This window comes from Pseudopipra pipra, chromosome 2, assembly GCF_036250125.1.
Source record: "Pseudopipra pipra isolate bDixPip1 chromosome 2, bDixPip1.hap1, whole genome shotgun sequence".
NCBI lineage: Eukaryota > Metazoa > Chordata > Aves > Passeriformes > Pipridae > Pseudopipra > Pseudopipra pipra.
Genome location: NC_087550.1, coordinates 104,030,770 through 104,054,705, shown reverse-complemented (window position 1 = coordinate 104,054,705; position 23,936 = coordinate 104,030,770). Strand labels below are relative to the sequence as shown.

The 23,936-nt window shown below is 40.3% G+C and overlaps 2 protein-coding genes across 14 annotated transcripts in view; both read left to right on the top strand.

Moving 5' to 3' along the window:
• Window positions 1-21,903, top strand: part of BCLAF3 (BCLAF1 and THRAP3 family member 3) — a 34,953-nt gene extending 13,050 nt beyond the window's left edge. For 4 of the 5 annotated variants that reach the window (XM_064646736.1, XM_064646734.1, XM_064646738.1 and 1 more), the window contains 8 exons: window positions 1,425-1,603; window positions 2,266-2,380; window positions 2,575-2,638; window positions 3,444-3,562; window positions 5,382-5,496; window positions 10,314-10,409; window positions 14,770-14,925; window positions 18,750-21,903. In XM_064646736.1, coding sequence (XP_064502806.1) covers window positions 1,425-1,603; window positions 2,266-2,380; window positions 2,575-2,638; window positions 3,444-3,562; window positions 5,382-5,496; window positions 10,314-10,409; window positions 14,770-14,925; window positions 18,750-18,791 — 886 coding nt within the window. In that variant the 3' untranslated portion in view covers window positions 18,792-21,903. Of the gene's footprint in view, window positions 1-1,424; window positions 1,604-2,265; window positions 2,381-2,574; window positions 2,639-3,443; window positions 3,563-5,381; window positions 5,497-10,313; window positions 10,410-14,769; window positions 14,926-16,683 lie in introns of all 5 variants that reach the window. The other variant, XM_064646739.1, reaches the window with a different exon arrangement.
• Window positions 21,904-22,943: 1,040 nt separating this feature from the next.
• The window catches only part of SH3KBP1 (SH3 domain containing kinase binding protein 1), a 217,967-nt gene continuing 216,974 nt past the window's right edge, over window positions 22,944-23,936 (top strand). For 2 of the 9 annotated variants that reach the window (XR_010428561.1, XR_010428558.1), the window contains exon 1: window positions 23,111-23,267. Coding sequence is in view for 4 of the 9 variants with exons in the window: in XM_064646750.1 (XP_064502820.1) it covers window positions 23,264-23,267 (4 nt within the window). In the remaining 5 variants the exon portion in view is untranslated. Of the gene's footprint in view, window positions 23,268-23,936 lie in introns of all 9 variants that reach the window. The other 7 variants (XM_064646750.1, XM_064646753.1, XR_010428559.1 and 4 more) reach the window with 6 other exon arrangements.

Sequence of the window (23,936 nt, the reverse complement as noted above, 5' to 3'; positions counted from 1 at the left end):
CCTCTTGTCCCAAATAAAACATCTGTACTGATTTTTTTTTTTTCCCCTTCCCACTATTTCAGAAATATGTAATACAGTGGGGGGTTACAAAGACGACTTACTGCACATATGGGGCTAATGTTAAAGACTGAGGGAAGGAAAATAGAGTATTGCCCACTCCCACCCTCAGGCCAGGCCAAGCATTTAACTTCCTGGATGATAAGGAGAGGAAGATTGTTGTTGGGTTTAGTTGCAAGCCCACAGGACAATTCCTCTGTCGAGTAGCCTCTTGCTGCTGTTTTTGACGCACAATGGACATGGTAATTGTTTGCAGACTAAAGAAACTACTACATTGATTACAGTTAATTTTATGTGTGGAAGGTTTGCTTCTGCAGCCAAAAGTCCTAAGTATTTTATTTTTTAAAGATAAGAACACCAGATTTACGGAAGCTGATGAAAGGGAATGTTCATGCTGCCTACTTTAGGCATTTAAGAGACACCCGACTTGAAATGACTGAGCCAAGAAGAATAGTTTCTTATAAAGCTGGGGAGCAGGTAGATAATTCAAATCATCTACAATTGAGGTTGCTTGGATTCCCTCTTACATGCATTTATTTCCAGTTTACTGGGGGCAGATAGATGATTTCTGGCACCTGCTAGAGGCTATTTCTAATACAATTTTTGTATGGAACTCTAGTCTTATATGCTGCTTATACAGGATGGGCAGGCACAAAATCACTTTGCAGAATGCACAATTAACAGTCTTCATCCTAAAAGCTTTTACATGGACTCTGAGTCCTCAACATATCTTTTGGAATGACAAGCATTTTCCTTGCAACAAGAACAGCAGGATTTTTGAAGTGTTGGCTTTCTTGTCAAAATAATGTTTAAGCAGCAGGGCAACCATTTGGGGTGTAAACTCATTTAGAATGAGTAAAAATTTACAAAAAGATGCTAAACATGTTCTTAAATTCACACACTGCTCCTGGAGCAGTTTTGCTGCTGTTTCACTGGGTTCAAGTGATGATTCAGTTCCCAAAGATGTGAGATTTTTTTTATCTCTAAACTGTTCTTGAAAAATTGCCTAGAGCTCCTTATAAACAAAGACATGGGCATAATTGCCTTCCAGAATTATACTAAAGAGATATGTCAGGATCTTCATTTGCCTATATTTGATAATCTAGTTGAATTAAGTTTAAAATTCACAAATTTTGTACTTTGTACTTCATGGAAACAAAGATTCCTGGGAGTGAAGTATTTTATTAAGAAATTTTCTTCCTTATGAGTTTTTTAATTAAAAAAAGGAACAAAATGAGATTTTTTGTTTCATCTCATTTATTCCTAAAATGAACTTCTTAATCGATTGTTTTGTTCTACTTGTCTATTTCAAGTTTTCAGATGTAGATATTAACTTTAAAATAATTCACTATAACTTTTTGTTCTAGGACTGCTTCCAGTCATACTACAGAGAGACAGATATCCCATGATCTGGCTGCTGTTGGCAGAAAAAATGAGAATTTTCATCCTGTGTTTGAGCACATGGAATCTGTAACACAAAATGTCGAAAAGGACCCATCAAAAGAATTTACTCAGGAAATAATCACAATTATTCATCAAGTTAAAGGTGGCTGTAATATTTGGAATATATGTATGTGTTTATGTATATATGATTATTAAACACAAATCTAATGGTTTGGATGTGATGTCCTTGTAAATTCAGGCATTTGCCTTTGGCTTCATTCTGTTGTGTAAGGAAAATGTAGGTTGAAGATTAAAAGTAGCTGGGTGGAGAATGGCTGTAAGAAGGTCTCAGACCTTAACTGAGGCATTATTTATTGTAGAGTGTTAGGGTCAAAAAGATTTTATACTAGTACATGAGAGTAACCTGCAGATTTAGGAAACAAGGAAAAAAAAAGAAGTTTTGCTGTAGCCACAATTTTCTAGTTATATGTGGTTTCTTTAATTTTTCAGATTAGTGTTCAGATTGCTGCATGGTGTTCAGTGTTGAATGTTATGGATTCTAGTAATTTGAGTAGTACCATCATAGAGCTGCTGATTAGTTAACTTTCTATTGAGTTTAATCTTACTAAATAAGAAGAATGTCTAAGTAGGACTGACCTGATCTTTCATTTGTGAATGTTTAACTGAAAGTGGAAATAGTTTGAAATTTCATTTCAGTAAAGTTGTCATGGTATCCTTAAGAATTAATCTTTTAAAAGATAGATTTTCCCACTGTGCATTTCAAATACAACAAATAACATTCTTGTATTTAATGTCTATTCACAGCAAATTATTTTGCATCTTCTGACATAACTCTACATGAACGGTTCTCAAAAATTCAGGATAAACCAAGTACAAATACAAATGAAGTGAAAATACATTTGGATCCAGAAATTCATAGGTAATGATTGAACTTTCTGTCTTAATTTATTTACATTAAGTAATTAATCTTCAGCAGACTTTACACAATGTGAAGTGTTTCTATTCCCTGACTAACCCACCTGCCCATGTTCTTTAAAGCATTTTGTAGTTGGTCAGTAATGCTTTTGCTTTTATAGTGATGGCATTTTTTTATGTAATATTTTTGTGTTCCAGGAGAATTGACATGTCTCTAGCAGAACTTCAGAACAAACGAACTGTGCCATCTGAATCTCCCCAGGTATCTTGATAGCTTAACTTTTTGGCAAACAGTAAGTTAAAATGTTATATGTGTAAACAACATTTTTATTGGTACATAATTTTTACATGCTTTGAAGACCACCAGTAATTCTGAGTGTTTTGAGAAAAGTGCACACCTGAGCATGTTTACATATGTCACAGTGGTGCAAGTACACAGTGTTCACTGACGAGTAAAATGCAGATGTGTTCTCCAGAGTAGCTGGAGTGTGGCTATTCCTGCTGCTTGAACTGCTGTCTGATTTTAAACAGTGTAAATACTAAGTCTGTGACTGACATGTGGTTCTTGCTTTCCCTCTAAGATTACAAAAAGCCTTAATGTTTCTTCTACCCTACTGTTAGAATGACCCAACATCCACATAGTTCCTCAGAATGCTGTTTGATCCCATGCTTTCATCTGGGGTCATAAGATTTTCTGTCTTCGTCTTTCTTTTCTGTCGTACGAGTGTGTGGACATTCAACTTAATTCAGGATAGTAAAAGTTCCTAAGATTTACTGAAATTTATGTGAATATTTATGCCTTGGAAACTCCATGCAGAATTCCAGTGCTCCATTCACTGTTGCTTGGAAACTTGTAAAAAGGCAGATATAGCACAAGAAAGGGTAATTGTTTAGGACTAGCTGTTAGTGGTTTAGACTTTGGATCCCTGGGTTGATGTGGATCCTATGTGCAGACAGTTGATCTGTGTTAACAAAGTTACGTACAGGGTGCTGCCCCTGAGGGACAGAATCAGGTGGGTTTTTAGTTCATACCAGGTAACTTGGCTTCAACCTTTCCTTTTAACTAGAACGTTGTAAGAGTGTTAGAAGATCCAAATGATCTACGGTATGATATAGAAAGGAGAAGAAAAGAGAGATTGAAGAATGAAGATGAGAGAGTGTTTCATGTAGATGGTGTAACTCCAAGGTAATTAGCAACTCATTTTGTTGGCTCAAGCCTATAGTTCCCTTATGTGTTCATTTTTGAACCCTTACACAGTTATGTTCACACTTGTGATTCTTTTCTGTAGTTTGGCCTTAAAAAGTTTGAGTGGGACTGAAATTCAACAGATGTACATTGCAAACTACTCTGTAATGAAGTGTTACCTTGAAAGATGTTAAACTGCATTGAGGAAAAAAGGAAAAGCAAGCCCAAACTGAAGCACTAAATGGGAAGAGGGGAGGAAATTAAAGACGGTTAACTATTTTTAAACTCCTTGATGTGCCATATAACAACATTCTCCTGGTATTTTGTAGTTTCATAAAAGCATTCTAGGATGAATACATTATTGTGTTGCCCTGGTGGAATGTGGAATATCAACAAATAATTGGAATTTTTCTGATTCCTGGAGAATTTGAACAGTTGAAATTCTGGAATAGCATTTTACTGCTATGAATGCCTCCAGCAGCTTTGTTAAAGGTGTTTGCCTTGGAGGTGTTTGCTAACCTCAGTCATCCTGTTCCACTTCTGATATTGTGAGATTTGATTGGAGAAAGGGACTTGTGTTAGCAGAAATGTTGATTAAAGCACTGCCACAATAATGAAATGTATCCACACTGTAGTCATGACTTGCAGATGTGTTGCTCTTTGTTAATTTTTAATGCAGTCTATAATGGCAACTAAGGGCAGTACACACATTTGGAAAAACTGACTTGTGAAGGTGCAGAAGTAATTTCTTGTATTTGAGATTCTTTAGACAAAAAAAGTTAAGGTTAGCAAGTGAAGGAAAAAAATGCCTGGACTTGTTTTCATGTAGCCTTTTACATACCTGGGGCTGTATCTTTAGTGTATGTTTGGCCTAGTTTTCTGGGAAGGCTTTTTTTTTCTTCTCTTTTTTGCCACTTCCACGGTTACTGTCCTGCTTATCTTTTGTCTATGTGCTCAAAGTGAGCAGTGCACATTTCTCTACTAAGTGTGGCTGTTCTGGAGTTTGATGTGAGGAGGGTTATGCTGTCAGGGTAATGTAGGCTGAGGGCAGTAAAGGCATCATAGAATTTTCCTGAGGTTGAGGGGGTTTAACAGTTCATGTGAGATACTGATGATGCCTATGAGTTTGTGCAGTGTGCCTCTATTTTTTCCTTATTAATTTATTTTCCAGCTAGGTAAACTATTTTTTTTGTTTCATAAAATATGAGTTTTGACTTCTGGGGTTACTTTTTACGGTAAATGTTTTATTTAGACACTTACAGATGCATCTGTACTAGTAGTATGCTCAGTAAAAAAGGAAAAAAAAAACAGAACAACGAAATGCCATAAAAACAAGCAAGCAAAAGTTCAAATCCAGAATAAGCTGCTTGCTGAGGATGAAACGAGTATGTAGCAATTTATCTGAGCTTCTGTCGTATTGGGGATGTCATGAAATGGCAAGTTCTCTACAACTTTACAACTCTAGTGTGTGAAGATACTGAAGTGCAAAAAGCGTTTCCACCAGTGGAGGGCAGCAGTGACCCGCCGAGAGGGCTGGGCCGGGGGAAACCTGACTTTCATAGCCAGAATTTCAGGAAGCAGAGCATCTCTGCTAATTTGTCATTGCATAAAAGAATACACATTGCTATATAATTCTATGAAATTTGAGCCTAGACTAGTAATTTGTCGAATATCCTAGGAAAAAAATTACTTAAAAACTGCCACTCTGCAGTTGTGATACAGTTGCCAGAATAAGCTAATTTAAAATACAGGGTGTTGACGTGCCATGGCTTAACATGTTTACTGTTCTTTCTCTTTCCCTCTCTCTCATATGCATCAGGAACCAGCAAAGCTGCAGTCTTTCAAAGTTACAAACCTCTCAACTTGATGGCTTCCAAAAGCCTATGAGGTTCATTAAGCCAGCTTTCAGGAAATTTATTGGGAGACCTCATCTGGTAAGTCTAAATATAGAAATAGTAGCTTCCGCACTGTTGATGTATAATTCATTTTTTTTTGCTGAATTGTCTGTGCTGATGTAAATTTAACAGTCTCTGTCTTGCCCTTTTAAATTTCAAGTGAGGCTTCATTATCTTCCATCTGCGCTCCACAATAAAAATACTCATAATTTCACAGCCCTAGTGCAAGAGTACTTCCTCAGGTATTTGTTGGAGCAGAAATTAATACAAGTGAGCTAAAAATACTTTGCTACCACTGTTTTTCTTTCTGTAAAAGAAATATGTATCTAGTATCATATTTCTTCCACGTAGTGGTGTAACATCTGCATGGTAAAATAGAAAGCCTTGTTATGGAGCAGGTAATCTGAGGTAATATTGAATAGCTTGAGAAAAAGAGTACTCTACTGCATTCTAGTTGTCAGTGGTTGGAAGGGAAGGTGTGAATCTTGTGTAGGTGGTATTGTTACTGAAACAGTGTTTCTCCTCATTATGACAAGAGTTCTGGAAAGCACTTATTTTAAATAAAAATGAGGAGCAAATCACATAATGAGAAGTGTCTGAAATAATGTTCCTGAGGATGGAATGTTAAAGAATGGAATATCTTATGTTTGTTGATATTGCATATATGAAACCTGGTTTTGGACAATTAGTCTTTCTTAGGCTATCTTTCTGTGGTGTACTTTAATACTGAAATGGTCAAGACAGTTCTATTAGGTTCAGTAGAAATAAACTTGTCTGTTTTGGAAAATTCCTTCTAAATAAATGTAGTAATTTCCAATTGCTTGTGCTTGTCTAACTTGGGGAACTGGTGATATTAGAAAAGCTTTATTAATGTGTGCAGTATAATTCTAAAACATTTTCTTTCTTTCTGATGGCTGCAAAATAAAGAGGAGATTAACAGAAATTGTCATTCTTTATACACTGTAACTAATACCCTATGGACAGGGTTCCAGAAGCCCATGAAACTCTTCTGAGATCCATCAAAAGTAGCTTTTATGTAATCAATTCTGGAATGTAGCTGTCTTGCAGATACAACAGTGGCTCTTTCAGTGGAAGGGAATGCAAGATTTTAATGGTAAAAAAATATTACTTACTCCAGACTAAGATTAAAGCTTCCCAACACAAGCAGTAACTGCTCATTAAGTAATTGTATTGGGTCTGACTGAGATGGAGTTAATTCTTCCCTCAGCAGCCCTCACAGTGCTGTGGTTTGCATTGGTAACCAGGAGGGTGTTGGTAACACAGCAGAGTTTTGGTTACTGGTGGGCAGTGCTCCACAACATGAAGAGTGCCTCTCCCACATCCCCCCTCACCCACTAGGCTGGGGGTGGGCAAGATCTTGTGGGCATAGGCCAGGACAGCTGACCCAAAGTGACCATATGACATCTGCTCAGCAATACAAGCTCAGAGAAAGGAAGGATATATGGGGAGGAATTGATTATTATGACATTTGTCCTGTGGAGCAACCACTGTGGGTACTGAAGCCCTACTTCCTGGGAAGTGGATGGATGTTGCCTGCTGATGGGAAGTAGAGAATAAATCTATTGTTTCCCTTTGCTTCTGCTTGCAGACTTTGATTTTGCTTTATTGAACTGCCTTCTTGACCCATGAGTTTTTTAAAATGTTTTTTTCTCCTTCCCTGCCCTGCTGAGGAGGGGAATGATAGAGTTGCTTAGTGGGCACGTGGCATCCCAACAAAATCAACCCACCAGAGTAATATAGTATTGCAATAAAAAGGAGGTTAGTTTCAAATAGACAATAAATTATTGTTAAATGTGCTGAATATTCAGGAAGATTGCATTTTCTATTTAATAGTGAACTGCAAACATGCAGTCTTCAGGAAGTCCTGCACTGCAGTAAGGAATTGTTCCCTTTGGAACAACAGTAGCTGTGTAAGCATGGCCATTACAAATGCAAGGCATCCTAAAGATGGAATGACTCTTCATGGTCAGCCATGCAGAGGCTGGTTATGTCTTGAAGGTACAATTGTCTGTCTGTGGTGGGGGGGAAACAGTTTTTCCCCCTGCAGTTATAAAATGGCAAAACCCCAGGGGGTGGTGACCCTTGAAGTTTTGAGGTTTTACCCAATGAGCGCTTCTGCAAAATATAAACATATCACAAGCAGAACAGAAGAGAAGGTAGTTGTAGTTGTTGTAGAAGAAGTACCCATGTTGTGAAGCCACGAGGAGAAGCAGCAGCAGCCCCACTGGGGGCTGGGTCCCCCAGCCCCAGCTGGGCGGGGGGGCTACAGGGACTTGGAACAGTGTTAAACTGAGCTAAGTGCCTGTAGCTAGAAAGCTGAAGGAGTTTTCTCCACCGTGAGTGGGCAAATGGAGCAGCAGCAGAGGCAGCAGCAGACAGAGGACAGTGGCAAAGAGCCAACAGATAAGAACTGAAGAAGCAGCAAACAGCATGCAGCCAAGGAAGACACAGAGTTGTCTGAGAGAGCCGAGAGAGAGCCGGCAGCAGAGAGAGAACTGAGTTCTACAGAGAAAGTTTGGGTAAGAACTGAAACTAAAACCCCAAACTCCTTGGAGACCTCCGAGAAAGGAGGATGACGATGGATTTACTTGAAAGAGTCTTAAAGTGCTACAGCACTGCAGAAAGGAGCTAAAAAGCTCCGAGAAGGAATGCAGAGGGGGTGACTTTGGCCCCCCCGCTGCTTGAGACAGAGCACAGAGCTCTGCAAAGGGACTTGAATCCCCTGAAGATAAGGACCGTCATGAAGATCCCTGCGCTTCGTGATATGACGTGGTGAGACAACCTTGTCCTGGGAAACACAGCCCACGGAAGAGAAGACCCTCGCTTTAGACGATGGGCCACAAGGTCTTGGATACCCCATTGTGTGTGCTGGCAGAGATCCAGCTACAGCTGCTGCATGGAAGAGAGAGACAGAGAACCTGCTGCCTTAGAAACATTGCTGCTCTGAGAGTAGGAAGGGATCTTTTCTTTTTTCCCTCCTGGACTTTTATTTGGAGGGGAAAAGAGATTTGATCCATTGTAAATACTTATGTCATGGTAGAGATAGCTAAGATTGTATATAATGTATTGTAGTATTTATTTGTACAGTCATTGTAATATATTCCCTTTCCCCCATTATGAGTCTCGTGTAGTGTCCGGAAACCATCTCACACTGGGTTGAGATGTGGGAGGGGGTTTGGACTAGGGAATTAGATTTTGGGGTTCTCAAACCTTGCCATTGTCTAACCTTTATTGTAACAAGTGTCCATCTAGCCTTGTACTCTACTGACAAAAGGAGGATAGCTAAAGAGGGAAGTAGAAAATTGAACAAATTTTTTTTTTTTTTAATTTAAAACCTCTGGTGTAGGAAGTTTCTGAGAAGTAGGTTGCTATATCTTTGTATCAAGTTATTCTAATGTTTGTGTTTCCATGAGTGTACTTTAGTCTTGAGGAAGGTGAGAATGGGAAAGGCTATATCCACAGTTAATTAAAGCAAGCTTTGTTTTAATTCCTAGAGGTTTATTTTTAACTGTAACAGGGAATTTTCTTGAATACTTTTTTTCATCTTGATGAATTCCCAGCTTTAAGGAAGAGTGTACTTCAGCTGGGAGCTTCCAGCTTGTGTTGCGTGGAAGAAACTAATTTGATTTTTGTGGAGTGTCTTCACATTCTTAGAATAAGAAGGGAGCTGCAAGTTTCTGACATGGTTTTCCCTCTTTAATTTTAAGTTTCCATACCTTTTCTCAGAAAAGCCACTTTGATTACTTGGAACTCACTCCATAAAGTCTTTTTTCCTCTCTTTTTTTGTTCTCTGAATCTCTTCTTGTCAAGGCATTATAAGAAGCTAAATAGTTGAGTTGTAGATAATAATATAGTCTAAAACAGCAAAGAAAAAAAATAAAGCTTAAATTCTGGTTAAAAGTTAACTTGGATTCTGACACCATTCTATTATGTTTATACACACACACCACACCTTCAATTAGTAACAGTGTTCCTGGAGAGTTTTGGTAGTTTACTAGTGAAAAAAAGTTCTGTGAACAGCAAAATATGCATTTGCATTTCTTATTAGATGTTAGAATATATTAAATATTTCAGGACAATTCTCTTCTTAGGTTCTTTTTAAAATATATTTGAAGCTGTTAAAATTTCCTTTGAGAAAATGGAGTTCAACAGCATTGGAATGCATCTGTGATTATTCAAGAATGGAACATAAACAAAAAAAAATAATTTGATTGATAAGGGTTCATCAGTAAGTCTGTTCTGTCTGCATTAGGTGACTTTAATGTAGTACATGCCAGTATATGCCAACGATTCTAAATATTTATGATCCTATGCAATAATGGAAGAGAATGACATCTTCTGGAGGTAGCTGTCATAGGGAAAGTTGGAAAAGGGCCAAAATGCACAGGTAGGTCAGTGGCTGGAGTGCTCTGTTTTAGGCAACCATGGCTGTTTGACTGCAGCTGTTCAGGGTGTTGACACAACAATTTCAATACCAATTGTCTGTGTGACTTGCTTTTGAAATTGTCTGTGTTTCTGTGGTGGGCAAGCAATCCTCAGATGCTCTCCTGAAACATAGAGTTAAAAGTAGAATTTTCTAAGTACCAATGTAACATGCTACACAATTGTTTGGTTGCTGTGGTGTGCACACTAACAGCGTGTGCCTCTGCCATCCCTTCAGCCAGCCTGCACTGCAGGCCCCTTGCTCCTGGTACTCTGTTCCTTTAAACTGTGTCATTGTGTCAAATGCTACAGCACTGAAAATGTTGCAATATTTGTTAGGATGACCTGAACCTTTTTTATTTTTCTCTTGAATAATTTAGTAACCTTAACCTATAACTCTGTTTCTCTACTAGAATTCTCACTATTCTTCAAAACCAAGTGATACTTACCCTCACAGACGAATTAGAGGACACCTTGAAAATGCAGGACCCATCAGAAGGCACTTTAAGGTACAGATCAGCTTTTATCAGTTGCTTGTACTTAAAATGATGATTGAACCTGTTGAGTTTAGTAACAGGACACACACTTTTGAAGGTTTTAAATGCCATGCAACAGTGTCATCACAGCTGAATTGTTTCCATTGTTCCAATGGGAGGCTTAGCTTTTAGCAGGTAAGAGGGCTGGCAGTGGATTGAGCAGAGTATTGTGTCCATGCAGTTGAAATAAATAAGTTAACTGCAAAGTTGAGAAGGAGAACTGCAGAAATTGGACAGTGACTAGAGAGCTCATCTATCCAAAAAACCAAGCTACTCAGCTGTCTTTCCTTCACATGGCAGAAGCCCAGACTATTTCCAGAGACTGGGAGATATGTTATATTACTTTCAGAATTGTATTACTAACCTTTTCAAACAGGGGTTTCTAGGGAACTCATCTTTTGTGAGTACCCTGCATACTGCTAGCTGTGCATAAAAAAGATTGAAGGAAGTGAAGTTTTATTCTCAGGGCCTTAAGATGTTAAAGGGGTGGGCAACTACTTTCTCGGGTAGTGCAACGGCTTTCTAATGCCTTTTGATTGCAAAATGTATCCTGGGTTCAGCAGAAAAACAAAACACTTTCTTCCTTTTCTCCTAACAGTGAAATGCTATGTATGGGTCCAGTTAGAGCTGTTTATGTGAGAAGTATTAATCAGATCTAGAGCAACTTACACTAATTTTCTACCTTAAAATTACTCCTACTTTTTTAATAGGTGTGTTTTCAGGAGTAAAATAATACACAGAATGAGTAGTCATCTTTCCTGTTTTGTAGATAGTGAAGTTGAAGTAAAATTTTAATGGCTAAGTAGCTGTAATTTTTGGATGAAACTTTGAAAGGAGAGGGGAGTGTTGGTGTGTGTTGTGTGTGGGTTTTTTTTGATTTCCTCCTTTCCCCCTTCTTCCCCTTCCCCCCCAGCTAAACATAAGAACTGCTGAATAAAAAGGCTTTTAGGCTCTGCTGTTTACATGTGCACTGCCAGTCAATCTCAGATAGCTAAGCTAATACTAGCAAAAAAGGCTGTCTTTATTCTGCTGGAGAAAAGTCTTTTTCCAAGCTGAAGTTAGCAAGTGTCAGCCTGATATAACTATTTTAACAAGTAAGAACATCATAGTCTCTTGACCAGTATTCCCTCCATGCTGTCAGCCTCCAGGTGATGGAAGTGTCTTTAGCACTGGCTGCCAGATCTCTGAGGCAGTGTTGATAGTGGATGCTCCCTTCATTTACCTCAATTCTGCTGGAGGCTGGACAAGCATGAAACTGTCCATTTAAGTTGTCATCTCACAGATTATACGAATATTGTTGTATCCAATGATCTGTCCCATGGAGTTTTGATATTTGTAGGGAAAATAGCATATGCACTCGTATTGCAGTTTGCATATTTGTATAGCACTTTTATCATTGCCATGGAAACAGCAATGCTGATTTCACTTAATTTCATCAACTTTTTTTTACATTTAATTTCCTCCTGTGTAAAGGAGCTTTTCCTTTTCATGCTGTTGGTGAAATTAAGGTGATTTGACTATCTTCTATACTCAGGACTTTCTTGGCTGATATAAAAAAAACCCACAACATACAAACAAAGCCCCACCAAAAAAACACATGGAGAGAATCCTATTCTCTGCCACCCCAACCCCCTCCCAAAAAATCACACCCCATTTTTTCTTGATAAATATATAATGGGGGCATTTAAACTTAGTAAGCAAAAAATGGGGGTTACTTGGAGTATTTTTTAAAAAAACATAAGGTCTTTTCCCAGTTTTTGGGAAAAGACAAAAACTGCTGTTCTGAAATATAAAGCATCTGGAGAAGTTTTACAGAATTTAAAAAGTCTTTTTTGTAACGACACTTTGCAATGAATCACTAAGCCAGGCTTTGAGTACAGGCACAGTGATCTTTAAAACTAAACTGCCTTCACTTTTTAAACACAGTGCAGTGTATTAATGGCTGTGGTGGGTTCACCCCTGTTAGCAGCTAAGCACCACACAGCTGCTGCCCACTCTCCCCTCAGCTCCCTTCCTCTCCCAGCAGTATGCGAGAGGGAATGTGGAGAACAAAAGTGAGACAGCTCATGTTGAGACGAAGACAGTTCAACAAGTGAAGAAAAGAGGAAGAAAAAAGTGATGCAAAGGCACTCACCACCTCTCACGAGGTGACTGATAGCCAGCTGGTCCCCAAGCAATGGCTGCCTGCTCCAAAACCACCTTCCCTCAGTTTCTGTTGCCAGAGAGGCAACAGGAGGTCATATGGCATGTGACATCCCTGTGCTCAGCTTGGGCCAGCTGTCCTGGCTGTGTCCCTTCCCAGCTTCTTCCTTGGTGTACTTGCTGAGGGGCAGAAGAGAAAGTGTTGGTGCAGTGCAGGTACTGCTGGGCAATAACCAAAACACTGGTGTGCTCCCAGTGCAGTTTTAGTCACAAACACAAAACACAGCACCATGCAAGCTGCTGTGAAGAAAACTAACTCCATCCCAGCCAGACTCAATGCAGTGGTATCTATTTGCTCATGTAGCTTATTTTAGAGCCTCAGGCTATTTGTTCATAGGAATTATCATTAGCATTATTTATAAAACAGTCTTTATGTAAAACTAAATGCTACTTAGGCAGATTTTTTTTCTTATTTTTAGACCAGAAGTTACTGATGTTTTCCACACACTTTAGATTACCTTGTTTTGCTCTAAGCTATGTGTGACTGAGGTGCCTGTATATATATCATCTGTTAACTTTGTCTACAGCAGATTCTGTTCTACATTAATAATACTGCTATTCCCCTCCCTCCCCACTTATGGAACATGTAGGTACTTGAGTTGAAACATCTAAGCTGTCTGTAATGGAATTTTCAATCTCTTGCAGCTTTTCCCCATCTCTTACTTGTTCTGCTCCTTTGCCTATTTTCATACAAGTGCAGTGGCAGACCACCAAGACCCCTTTCTAGCCTCTGAAGTCAAAGAAAACCATAGCAGCTATGGGGGAAAGGGGGAACTTTTAACTGTGTTCAGGGCGTTAATCCAGCATTAAAAATGCCCTTCAGTTTTCCCTGGGTAGGCATATACCCACTTAAAACAGCCAAGTGCACATAAATTTTTTATGCCTGCACTTTGATACTCCTCAGGAAAGGCACTGGCATTTAATAGCCTTCTGCAAGTGACCTCCATCAGAGTAACCTTGGAGGAATGATGGGGCCAGCTTCTCAGTTATCTCCTGCAAAGTAGGTGGGTGAAGATTGGGAAATAACAAAACCTCTGTTCTTCACATGTACAGTCCTTTCTTAGTTGCTCATCAGCCACATAGTGGAAAATGCAGTGGAAAAACTGGTACTAAAGTTATTGCAACTTCAGAGCATGTGATTTTTCTTGAAGTGATCCTTACTCTGTCAAATGGAGACCAGTTTTGCCAAAGTAATTATGTCATGCTCAAGAAGGGCTATTTCTGTGATATATTTTTTCCTCCTACCCTTCAAAGGTGTTTGTAAAAAGACAAGACTTTATATGGTCAAGAGGTTTCCTCTGATTTTAGCTGAAAAGCCATTGTTTGTTTAAATTTGGATGGGGCGGAGAAACTAAATTTAAAAGATCAAAGTATACATGAATGCTTTATGTCAGGACTGTGCTGGAAAACTTAAAATGGCAGTACTGCAAAGCTATGAGAAATTATGACAGTTTTTCTTACTCTAAAGATTTTTACCACCTATTTTGTTGGATGTCTGAGTGCTTAGTAATAAAAATCTTTTTCTAGCTTTAGCTGCTGTGGTCAGTGTTGATCTTGCTTCTCTCTGTGTATTTATAATGCCATTCATTGTTAAGTCTTTTGCTGTCTCTATGGCCTCCACTCCTAGTCTCATGCTAGGTTAGTTTACAGTATTCCAGTCTGGGGGTATCAAAGGCATAGAGCAATGTATGAATGTACATTCAGACTGTAAAGACCTTAAACTATATGAGAAGCATATATACTGACTTCTGCGACACCTGTGCCCACTGCAGGCTTGGCATCACTGAATTTGTTCGTGGCAATGAGGTGGTGTCTGAAAGTTTTTTGTTGATGGAGTGTGCCTCTCCTTAAAGGCTGAAAAAAAAATGTTTAAAGGCTGTACAATGCATTTGCTTTCTTCCTAAGAGGAAGATAATTTAGATGTTTTAAACAGTAATGCAGCAGGTCTTCAAGCCAAGTGGTAGCTAATGGTCTGAGGAATAATAAATGGAAGTAAAGGAACAGGGTGTGCACTTCCAAATGCACGCTTCTGTCGCTGGGTGCTGTAAGTTTTACATGTGTATAACTGTAAAATGAACTTCTGAGTTTTGGTGCCCTCATTTTGCACATTTTTTTTCCTCCCTTCCCCCAGAGCAACTCTGCAGATGGCCGTTTGCAATCCCATTATAAATCAGGCTTAGTACAGAAGGGTTTATATATTCAGGCTAAGTACCAGCGGTTACGTTCTGTTGGTGTAAGGGGATTTACCACTAATAAATTCAGAGATGGATTTTTGAGGAAAGAAAAGGTAAGTTGGATTAATTTATTTTTTTTACTAAGCCATTTATAAAAATATGCATATTCATAAGATCCATTTCAATTTTTAAATCCTCATGGAATAACTTTGATAGAATTTTCTGGAATATTGGCTCTTTGTACTTTACAGGCAACCTTGATTGTGTACTCCTGTTTCTTCCTTGTTTATTCTATGGAAACTTGCTGAAACTTGCTTCGGGTAACTGCAGATCAGAGGTGGCCTCTGAGATTCTGTGGTTGCCCCTGTTTCAGTATTCTTTTCTTGAACTCAGTTGATTTCTCTTCCTACTGACAGGACAACAAAGTGGCCTTCTGTGAAAAAAAATACTCTGTCCTCTTAAGCTATGGTTTTAAATCGAAGTGAAGGGTATTAATTTTTTAATACATCTGTGTGCTTCCCCTCTTTGTTATGTTACCTTAAATTAATCATGTGCTTTAAAGTATGCACCAGTGTCCTGCTCTGAATAAAACATCCTACACTATATAATGTCTCTGTAAAATGGTTTGATAAGCCTGAACTGGAATAGGCATATCTGCTTTATGATGCTTTGATTTTCAGTGTGTATGCGACAACAAATGTTGAACTGCAGAAGAACTTTTGAACCATATAAAATGTTACAGCTTTTATGAGGATCAGCAGTTAAAACATTCTAAATCCTGTGTTAGAATTGAACAAATATGATCAAAGTAGTATGAAGTTACTGGTGACATCAGAGAGTTGGATTAGATGACCCACACAGCCCCTTGCAGTTCTGTGTTCTTGTGTGAATTCTTGTTTTGTAATTCTGTGTCCATACAGCTACAAGTAAATACACTTGCATACATAACAATTTGTAGTTGGATTAGAGTTCAGCTCTTAGAGTACAGAGGCACCTTAGAGCACAGGTTCTTACAGCTGTTTTCAAAAAACCTCAAGTTGACAGCCCAGTGGGGGGGGGAAAGCCCCCCAAAAATGTTAAACACACAGAATAAAAAACAAAACAAAAAGAAACCAGGCACCTGGGACAAGGTAAATGGGTCACTTATTACTGAAGTATATTACTGAAGTAAATGCCTCTTATATTTGCATGGGCCCTGACAAGTATTATCTCTGAAGGTTAAATTGAATTGGAATTAGTCGAAAATAGATATAGAAAGATTACACACACCCCTCCCCCCAAAATTATGAATTTGTAAAATGGGTATAGAAGTGTTATAATTTTATTGTAGTGAGCTTTCCCCAGTAATTTCCAGTGTTCTTCTATAATTGGCTATTAAGGTTCTTGTCTGGAACCTATAACACATGCTTAACACAATCTGGCTACTAGATATTATGATTTGAATCACAGAATTATAATGAGTTCTAAATTTTGATTTTTTTACTTTATTAGGCCTAATGAATTTGAGTATGTTTAAGTAAAATAAATGCTGAAGAATAAGTATGACAACCATTTTCTTAACAGCATAATGGTTGCTGGTTGTCTAATTCTTGAAAACCAAAACTGTTCCTCAAATTCTAGCATTTTGCCTGTTATAACAATTAAACTTGTCAAGATTTGTTAAAGTGGCCTGAACATCTTTATTTCACTTTACTTCATTGGAAATAATAATACTTGTGCATCCTTTAGGGTACAGTCTTTACAATTGTGCTGTTTCAATCCATAATTGAAAGAATCTTACATGTTACATACCATAATACAGTACTTATGAAAGTTGAGAGGGGTTTTCTGCTGTTACAAATCGGGAGTAATTATTTTTTTTCTCTGTGTAGGGAAATCTAAATATTGCAACAGAAACCTGAACTGAACTGTGATCCTGAAGTTGAAACAGATAACACAGCAAAGGGAGCATCTGTTCGTTTTTTGACAACTTTGTCAAGACTTAAAATAGGATAAAGGAACTAACGCTGTAACTTTCTTGATTAAAAAATAACTTTATTTTGAATGCTGCAGAACTTTTTTACAGTTTTAATAATTGCTTTTAAAGTACAGTATTCAACTGAAACATCATGGTGTGTACCTTTTAGTTCCTTTGGCAAACCAGTCTCAAGTAAGGAAGTCGTTGAAGGGAGTCTTATTTATTAAATACTTTCTCTCTCAGCATGTTGCTACAGATGGAACTTGAGTTGTTATACCCAGAAGTTTATACGTTGAAAGTTTATTGCTTATGTAATAATAAAAAGGAAAAAAAAAAAAGTGCCTGAATTGTTTGGTAATAGCACATTAGCTCAGGATTTTCCAAGTAATGACCTTTTAGGTTGTGCAATAGATTTTACACCTCTGTTCAGCCATTTCCATAAAACAGTATTTTGTATTACTTTAGTTTAATAATATACTTGGGGTTCTGATATGTATGTACATTTGTAAATTGTTAGAATGTTGGGACAACTTTTGGCATTTGATTAAAATGAATGGGAACGGGCAGGTATGTAAAGTAATGGAGCAGTAGCTTATAACTGCACTGAAAGCATGCTTGGGTTTGTTAGAGGGTTAGTTGGTCTGTACTCAAAATTATTCTGTCTCATTATATTTTGGTGTATGTGATTCTTGACCGAGCCACATTTCTCTAATCTTTTTTTGTTATAAATGATTTGGTGATTTCCTGGATTCTGAAATTGGGGCCCGAAGTATTTAATTACAAGAAAAACAAAAAAATGTAAGTTTTTGAAAGCATGTCTTCTAGCAAAGCTGTTCATAATTGAAACTGCTTTAAATGCAGATAGCTTGTAATTTTGCCAGTGATTCTCTGAAGTTTACCTTACTGCAATATTGTTGGGCTGAGCACAAAACTCAAATAGCCAGACCTGTTTCATAAGCAGCTATAAACAATATTGTATCTGTTTCCTGTTTATAGCCTTTGCCTTAATGCATAAGCTGTGGTAGGGTTGTGTGTCTGTATTACAGGTTTGTTTGGACTTTTTGCTGATGGTAAGTTAAAGATTCATAAAACGTAGTTTTAAGAGATGTTCTTAAGAAGGAAGTTGTTCACAATATCCATAATACATGCAGGCTAATGTATTTCCATAATTTCAAAGGTGTGTTAGCTATATAGAATGCAGGCTAGTCTCTGTTGTGGCTAGTAGATCAGAATTCAAATAATGGGTTAGAGGTATGTTCAGGGGAAAGGAAACTTGTTTTTTGGGTGGAAAGTCAGGATGTGATTTCTGCATGCTTTTTTTTGTAATGGTTTTTTCCACAATTCCTTCAGTAGAGAGACTCTTTGAAAATGTGGTTATGGCTCAGAACAGCTAAAATGGTGTCATGTAAGATCTTCAGTTCATGGGGTGCACTGCTTAGCGTTCATGGGGAATAAGGCAGGAAGTGTGCAACATTCATGGTCATTCAACATTATGGTCATTCAACAGTAACAGATGGTTTGTTTCTAAAACACAGATCTTCAGTTTAAATAACAATCACTAATGATTTAATTAGTTTTTCAGTAACCTCACATGCATACACAAAATGGGAAGTGAAAGGAAAGAAATTTTGTGGCCGGATAGAGGCAGGCAACTTTCTGCAGATAAGAAAGTGGTATTTTACTTATGCTGTCAGTGATGAATCTGGCAGAATCATCCCATGTAGAGTTACTGGGAGATGAAAATAAGGAATTGAAACAACAGGTTAAGTGAGTCAACCCAAAGCAAATGTGGAGTAGCTGCAGTTCTGATGAGTCTGCTGGTAAGGGAGCACTGCACGGGCCCCACAGATGATGGCTGGTTTACCCTCAAGCCAACAAGCCTTTCACACAACTTTGGAATGTGCACTGTGAAAGACGTAAGAAGTGAAACCATATATGATAAAGGACGAACTACTGAAGTTGTATTGTCTTATTCAACAGGATACTACTGTGTCTGTAAGCTTCCTGCAGTGTTCTTACTAAAGCCTGGAAGTGAACTCATTGTTGAGCAAATGGGAAAAGTGGATACATGAAGAAACTTCTGACATGGCAGTTTTGCTAACACTGCTTGGAAGTAATGCTGAAGTAGTCAGACTTCAGTCAGTTAATGCTGCTTTAACCAGTTTTAAACATGTGACTGACTCCTGATTTTGTGCTTTCTTATTTTATCTATGCATGACTAGGTAACTCTAATTTGTTTTGTACTTTAACAGTTTAGCTTTCTGCTTTATTTCTACAACTGTGACCAACATATTACAAAGAAGTTTGGGGGGGTTTTTTGACATGTTTGCTGACTTTGATTCCCCCCCCGCCCCTCACCTACCCTTACCCATCTCAAGATGAATGTAATGTGAAATATAGTTACTGTTTCAGTTGGTTTAGCTTTTATGTAAGGTGATACTATTTGCTCAAATCACATTCTTGACTGATAACTTCAGTAATTTGGGATTCTGTCATGATAAAACTTCCTAAATTTTATAAAATGCGTACAGAAATGTATGAATTTTATAAAAATTCAAGGCTTAGATGCTAGAGGCATCTACTCTATATCTGGTGTGAGACATTGCTATGTAGATTTATCTTTGTGAATTACAGGGGCCTGTGTCTACATACTTATAGCCAAATCAAATTATTTATTCTTTTAGCACAGAAAATTCTGTGGAACTGGAATACAGTGTTTGGTTGAGAGCATTGTACTGAAGTTACTGATTGGTTGTGAAGACACAGGAAAAAGTGTTAAGTAAGAAGAAAGGTCAATTTACTTGAATAACTTGGTGCCTTTCTGTATTGTGAGTGCATTGTAGAAAACACCTGTACAAAGACTTAAGTGAAATCCTGATCATTGCATTCTTTCTAATGGGAGCATGGATTGATAACAGTTCTTGTTAAAATAACTGTTTACTTTAAATGCAAAAGCCTCAGTAGGAAAACAGTGACTCCTTTTATTAGTAAAGTCACTGCATTTGCATTGGAAGGGCAAGTTGAAAATGTGATTGTCTTAAGAGCTTTCTAGCTTTCTGTTTTATACTTTGAAAATACAAATGTGAATTGCCTTTCTTTTGTTTAGCTTGAAATGGCTGTTAAATGCTCATGTCATTCTCAGTTGTTCACATGTGAAATTGTTTTTTTAATTGCTATCCAAAATGCAATGGGTTTAATATGACTAGAGTCTTCCTACTAAGTGTCTGAAATACTGAGTGGCTATGATGTTAGCAATTACATTGCTGATCCATTTAATCTCTGCATAAGTTGGTTAGAATGGTTACTTTAAACTTTGTGATGATTGGGTTCACAAGGTTCACAAAATTCTGGGTCTAGTAAGAAACAACACATTGCAAGGCTTCTACAAGCCTGCCTTAACTCTAATAATTACTTACATGTTTAAAATCGTTTTACCTGATGGATTTAGATGGTCTTGAGACCTGGACATAACTGTCTCAACTCAGGTAACTGATAGAGGTTGGGAAGAAATTCAGCTGATCGATTGCCTGTTGTGTAACAGTTTTTATCTGCTGCCTTCTTCCCTAGGGCCTCAGGGTGAAATGCTGAGTTTTGTTTAAATGAACTTGGTTGCTTTAAAGACAGAAAAAAATCCCAAGATAACACTGTTGTGGCATTAAAAAAGGCAGAGTTCTCAAAACTTGCTTGTTATGCATCGGAAGGTTATTTTCTGCCATGTCTTGGAAATGGATAGTTAGAATTGCTTGGAGAAGATGATAAAAATCATAACAAAGAGAGACTGATTTCTCAGTGTTTACCTTAGATTGTAAATGGAGGGTGTTCTTTAATTTCCTTGCTTTCTGAAAGGAAAGCTTTTCCCATTCTGTGTTAGAAACATGCCTCTTGCCTTTCTTCAAGCAATCTGAACAGCAATCTACAATGTTCTTCATGGGAGAGCCCTCTTAAAAGACTTCAGACTTGCATCCTAATGAATCGGGGGAAAAAAAAAAGGATGTTTCTGCACATAACTCTGACCCTTGACAGATGTCATTCCATTGCTGCAGGATTTGAAGATAAGGAAGTTCTTCAGCCTCCTTATGAAGGAAAGAAGTAATAAAAGCCATTTCAAGATCTCTGAAAGCCTCCCTTAACACTTGACTCCTTAATAGACCTTAAGGATAGTCATGAACATTTGTTCTGTTTCAGGCTTTGTGAGCATAAATTTTAAGTGTCAAGATCAGAGAAAACTGTTGTCATAACACCTGCCCCTTCCTTCTGTGCCTGGTGGTTTTTGTTGTTGGAGGGCTTTAGAGAAGGTATTTAGCCTTGTGGTTTAGTAGCTCTGTGCTGCCTGCCACTTTAATACAGTTTTCTTCTGCTCACTCTTCATTCCTCTGAATTTTATCTAAGAAGTCTAAATCTCATGTTGTCTTAGTACTTCATTTTCTGTAAATAATGTAGTAGATGGCTTTCATTTTGTGACTGGCTTCTCTTATGTCTTTATTATTGAAGGGAAGAGACAGGGTGGAAACAGTTGTTGTTCGAGTACGTTCTTCATGGAATAAAAAAAGCCTCATTGTTTTGTTTAAAGAATAGCAGGAATTTTTTGCCCCCAGTTGAATGAGGGGAACTAATGTCCACTTCTAAGGAATAGATTGTTGGCGTTATTTATACTGTAGTTTCACAAGGACTGTCTAATGTGTGTATGTGTACATGTATGTACACATGCAAACACACTGTTAGAAGCCTTTAATGTAATTATTTCTAAGTGTGGATAAGAAATGACACTTTTGAACTACTGAAGCTGGAGTTAAATGCAAATGCAATTTAAGTCTGTAGTCTTTGAGTCCACAAAGGTGCTTTTGACAATGTTATCCCATATCTAAAAGCCTCATTCATAAGTATATATAGTATGATGTAGGTATGTTTATATGTATGTTTAACATAGTTTATATAAAATAAATGTAAATTTTCTTTCTACAGACAATAAATGTTTTCACAAAATTTTTACTTAAAAATAATTCAGTGACTTGATTCAGTAGTTATAAATGTTTGTTGTCATTTTCAGGGTAAAAAAACCCCATTTTTTTTCAAAATAAATTCTGTTATGCAGGGAATGGAGAAGTACAAAAATGTATCCTTTACGTTAGTGGCAGTTTTCTGTTTTATATACAAATTACTATCTGAGGTTAGAATAGGTTGTTTTTTTTTTTTTTTTTGCTTAACCTTTCATTAATAGCCAAGGTGTTAGTGCTGTAAAATGTTATCTATATTTTATCTTTTATGACAGATTTTTTTTTTAATCTGCACTTCTCTGATACTACTGTAGACCTGTGAGCAGAGGTGCCTATGCAGAAGCCTCCCCCCCTCGCGCGGTGCCTTTCTGTGCAAACGTGTCATTGATGCGTGTGCACAGTTACTGCTCTTCCTTTCCCTCAGTGTTACTGGAGCTTCTCCTCTCCCTCCAGTAAGAATAATCAGTGCTCCTGTGCGCCTCTCCTCTTTTTAGTGAAACATCACCACCACCATACGTGCACTCTTCTTTAATCTTTTTGTCTTTCCTTCCTTCCCTGCCGACCTCTAAAGCCAAACCTGTGAGGATGTGGGGGAAGGAAGGCTATCCCCCTCCCGTCCCCTTCTCTCAGGGGCAGGGCCTCCCTACTCGCGGAGGTGCCGGCGCGTGTCCCTGAAGGCAGAGCCCCGGCGCCAGGACCGGGCACGGCTCCCGGGGCCGTGCGCGGACGGGGCAGGTGGGTGCCAGCAATCCCAGGTACCGCCCGTCCCGCCGCTTGGGAGCGCCCTCCATCCTCCCCCAGCGCCCACATCGGGCGAGCTCCTGCCCCTCCCCGTGCCCGGCCGACAAGTCCTGGCCGGAGAGGGAGGGAACCACCCCCTTCCCCGCCGCTCCCCGCCGCCCCTGCCCCCGCCGGGACCGCGGCCCCGCTCCCTCCCCCGCTCCCCGCCCTCCTTCCCCCGCCGCTCCAGCTCCCGCCGGCCCGAGGCGGCGCAGCGGCTCTGGCGCAGTCTCGCGACACTTCCCGCAGCGCGGAGCCGGAGCGGCCGCTCGCCCCGGCAGCAGCAGCGGCAGCAGCAGCGGCGGTCGCTGCCCGCGCTCAGAGCCCGAGCCGCTCCCGCGCCCTCGCACCGCCCGCCCGGCTCGGCGACCCTCGGCTCGAGCCCCCTCCGGGCGCGTTCTCCCTGGGCTGCTCTGCGTGGCGGCAGCGGGGCCCCAGGTGGCTGCAGGAGGTGAAGGCTGAGCCCGTTCTCTCGCCTGATTTCTGTATATTTTGTTTTCCTCGCACACGCCGAGGGAGCCGCGGCGCTGCCCGCAGGATGCAGCCCGGCTGCGGCGGGTGCTGAGCGCGGCGGCCGCCGGAGGAGGGAGCGGCTCTGTCAGCGCCTCCGCTCCGCGCGGCGGCGGCTCGGGCGGTCCCTCGCCCCCTGCCTTCGCCGTGGCCACCCGCCCCAAACTTTCAGCCTGTTCTCTCTGCCAGGCGAAGCCCAGCTCGACATAAATGGGTGAGTCCAGGCCGCCGGGGTGGCGGTGCCGCGGGCCGGCCGGGGCTCCCGGCGGGCGGGTGGGGTGCGGGTGCCGCTGGGGGCGGCGGGAGGGAGGTGGCCGCCACCGGCCTCCGCTCCTTCGGCTCACGGCTTTTAACTTCTCCCCTCCCCCGGCCGAGGCAATAATTGCTTTCATGTGACAGGCGGAGAGGTCGGGGTGGGTTGGCGGCGGCGGGGCGTCCCTCGGTGCTGCCGCGGTCGGTAATCCTGAGTGGGGCTGACACGGTTACGAGCCCTCCCGTGCACCGGCTGCGCGGCCTCGCCACCTTCCCGCCGGGCACAGCTCTCCCCGGGCATCTGAGATGTGGTGGGGCCGGGCCGGGCCGGGCGGAGAGAAGAGGGACCTCCGCCCCGGGCGCACAGGTTGCGCTCCGAGGGGCTGCGGCGAGGAGAGCTGCAGGGGACGCGGGGCTGTGCCGGGCTGTGCCGGGCTGTGCCGGGCTGTGCCGGGCTGTGCCGGGCTGTGCCGGGCTGTGCCGGGCTGACCTGCGCCGCCAGCACCGCCCCGCCGTGCGGGGGCGGCCGCCGGGGCCGCGGCGCGGGGTCGTTGGAGCCGCGGGGGGCGGCCGCGCTCGGCAGCCGCTGCCCGTGAGGTGTCACCCGCGGACTTCGGGAAGAGGCTGCGCT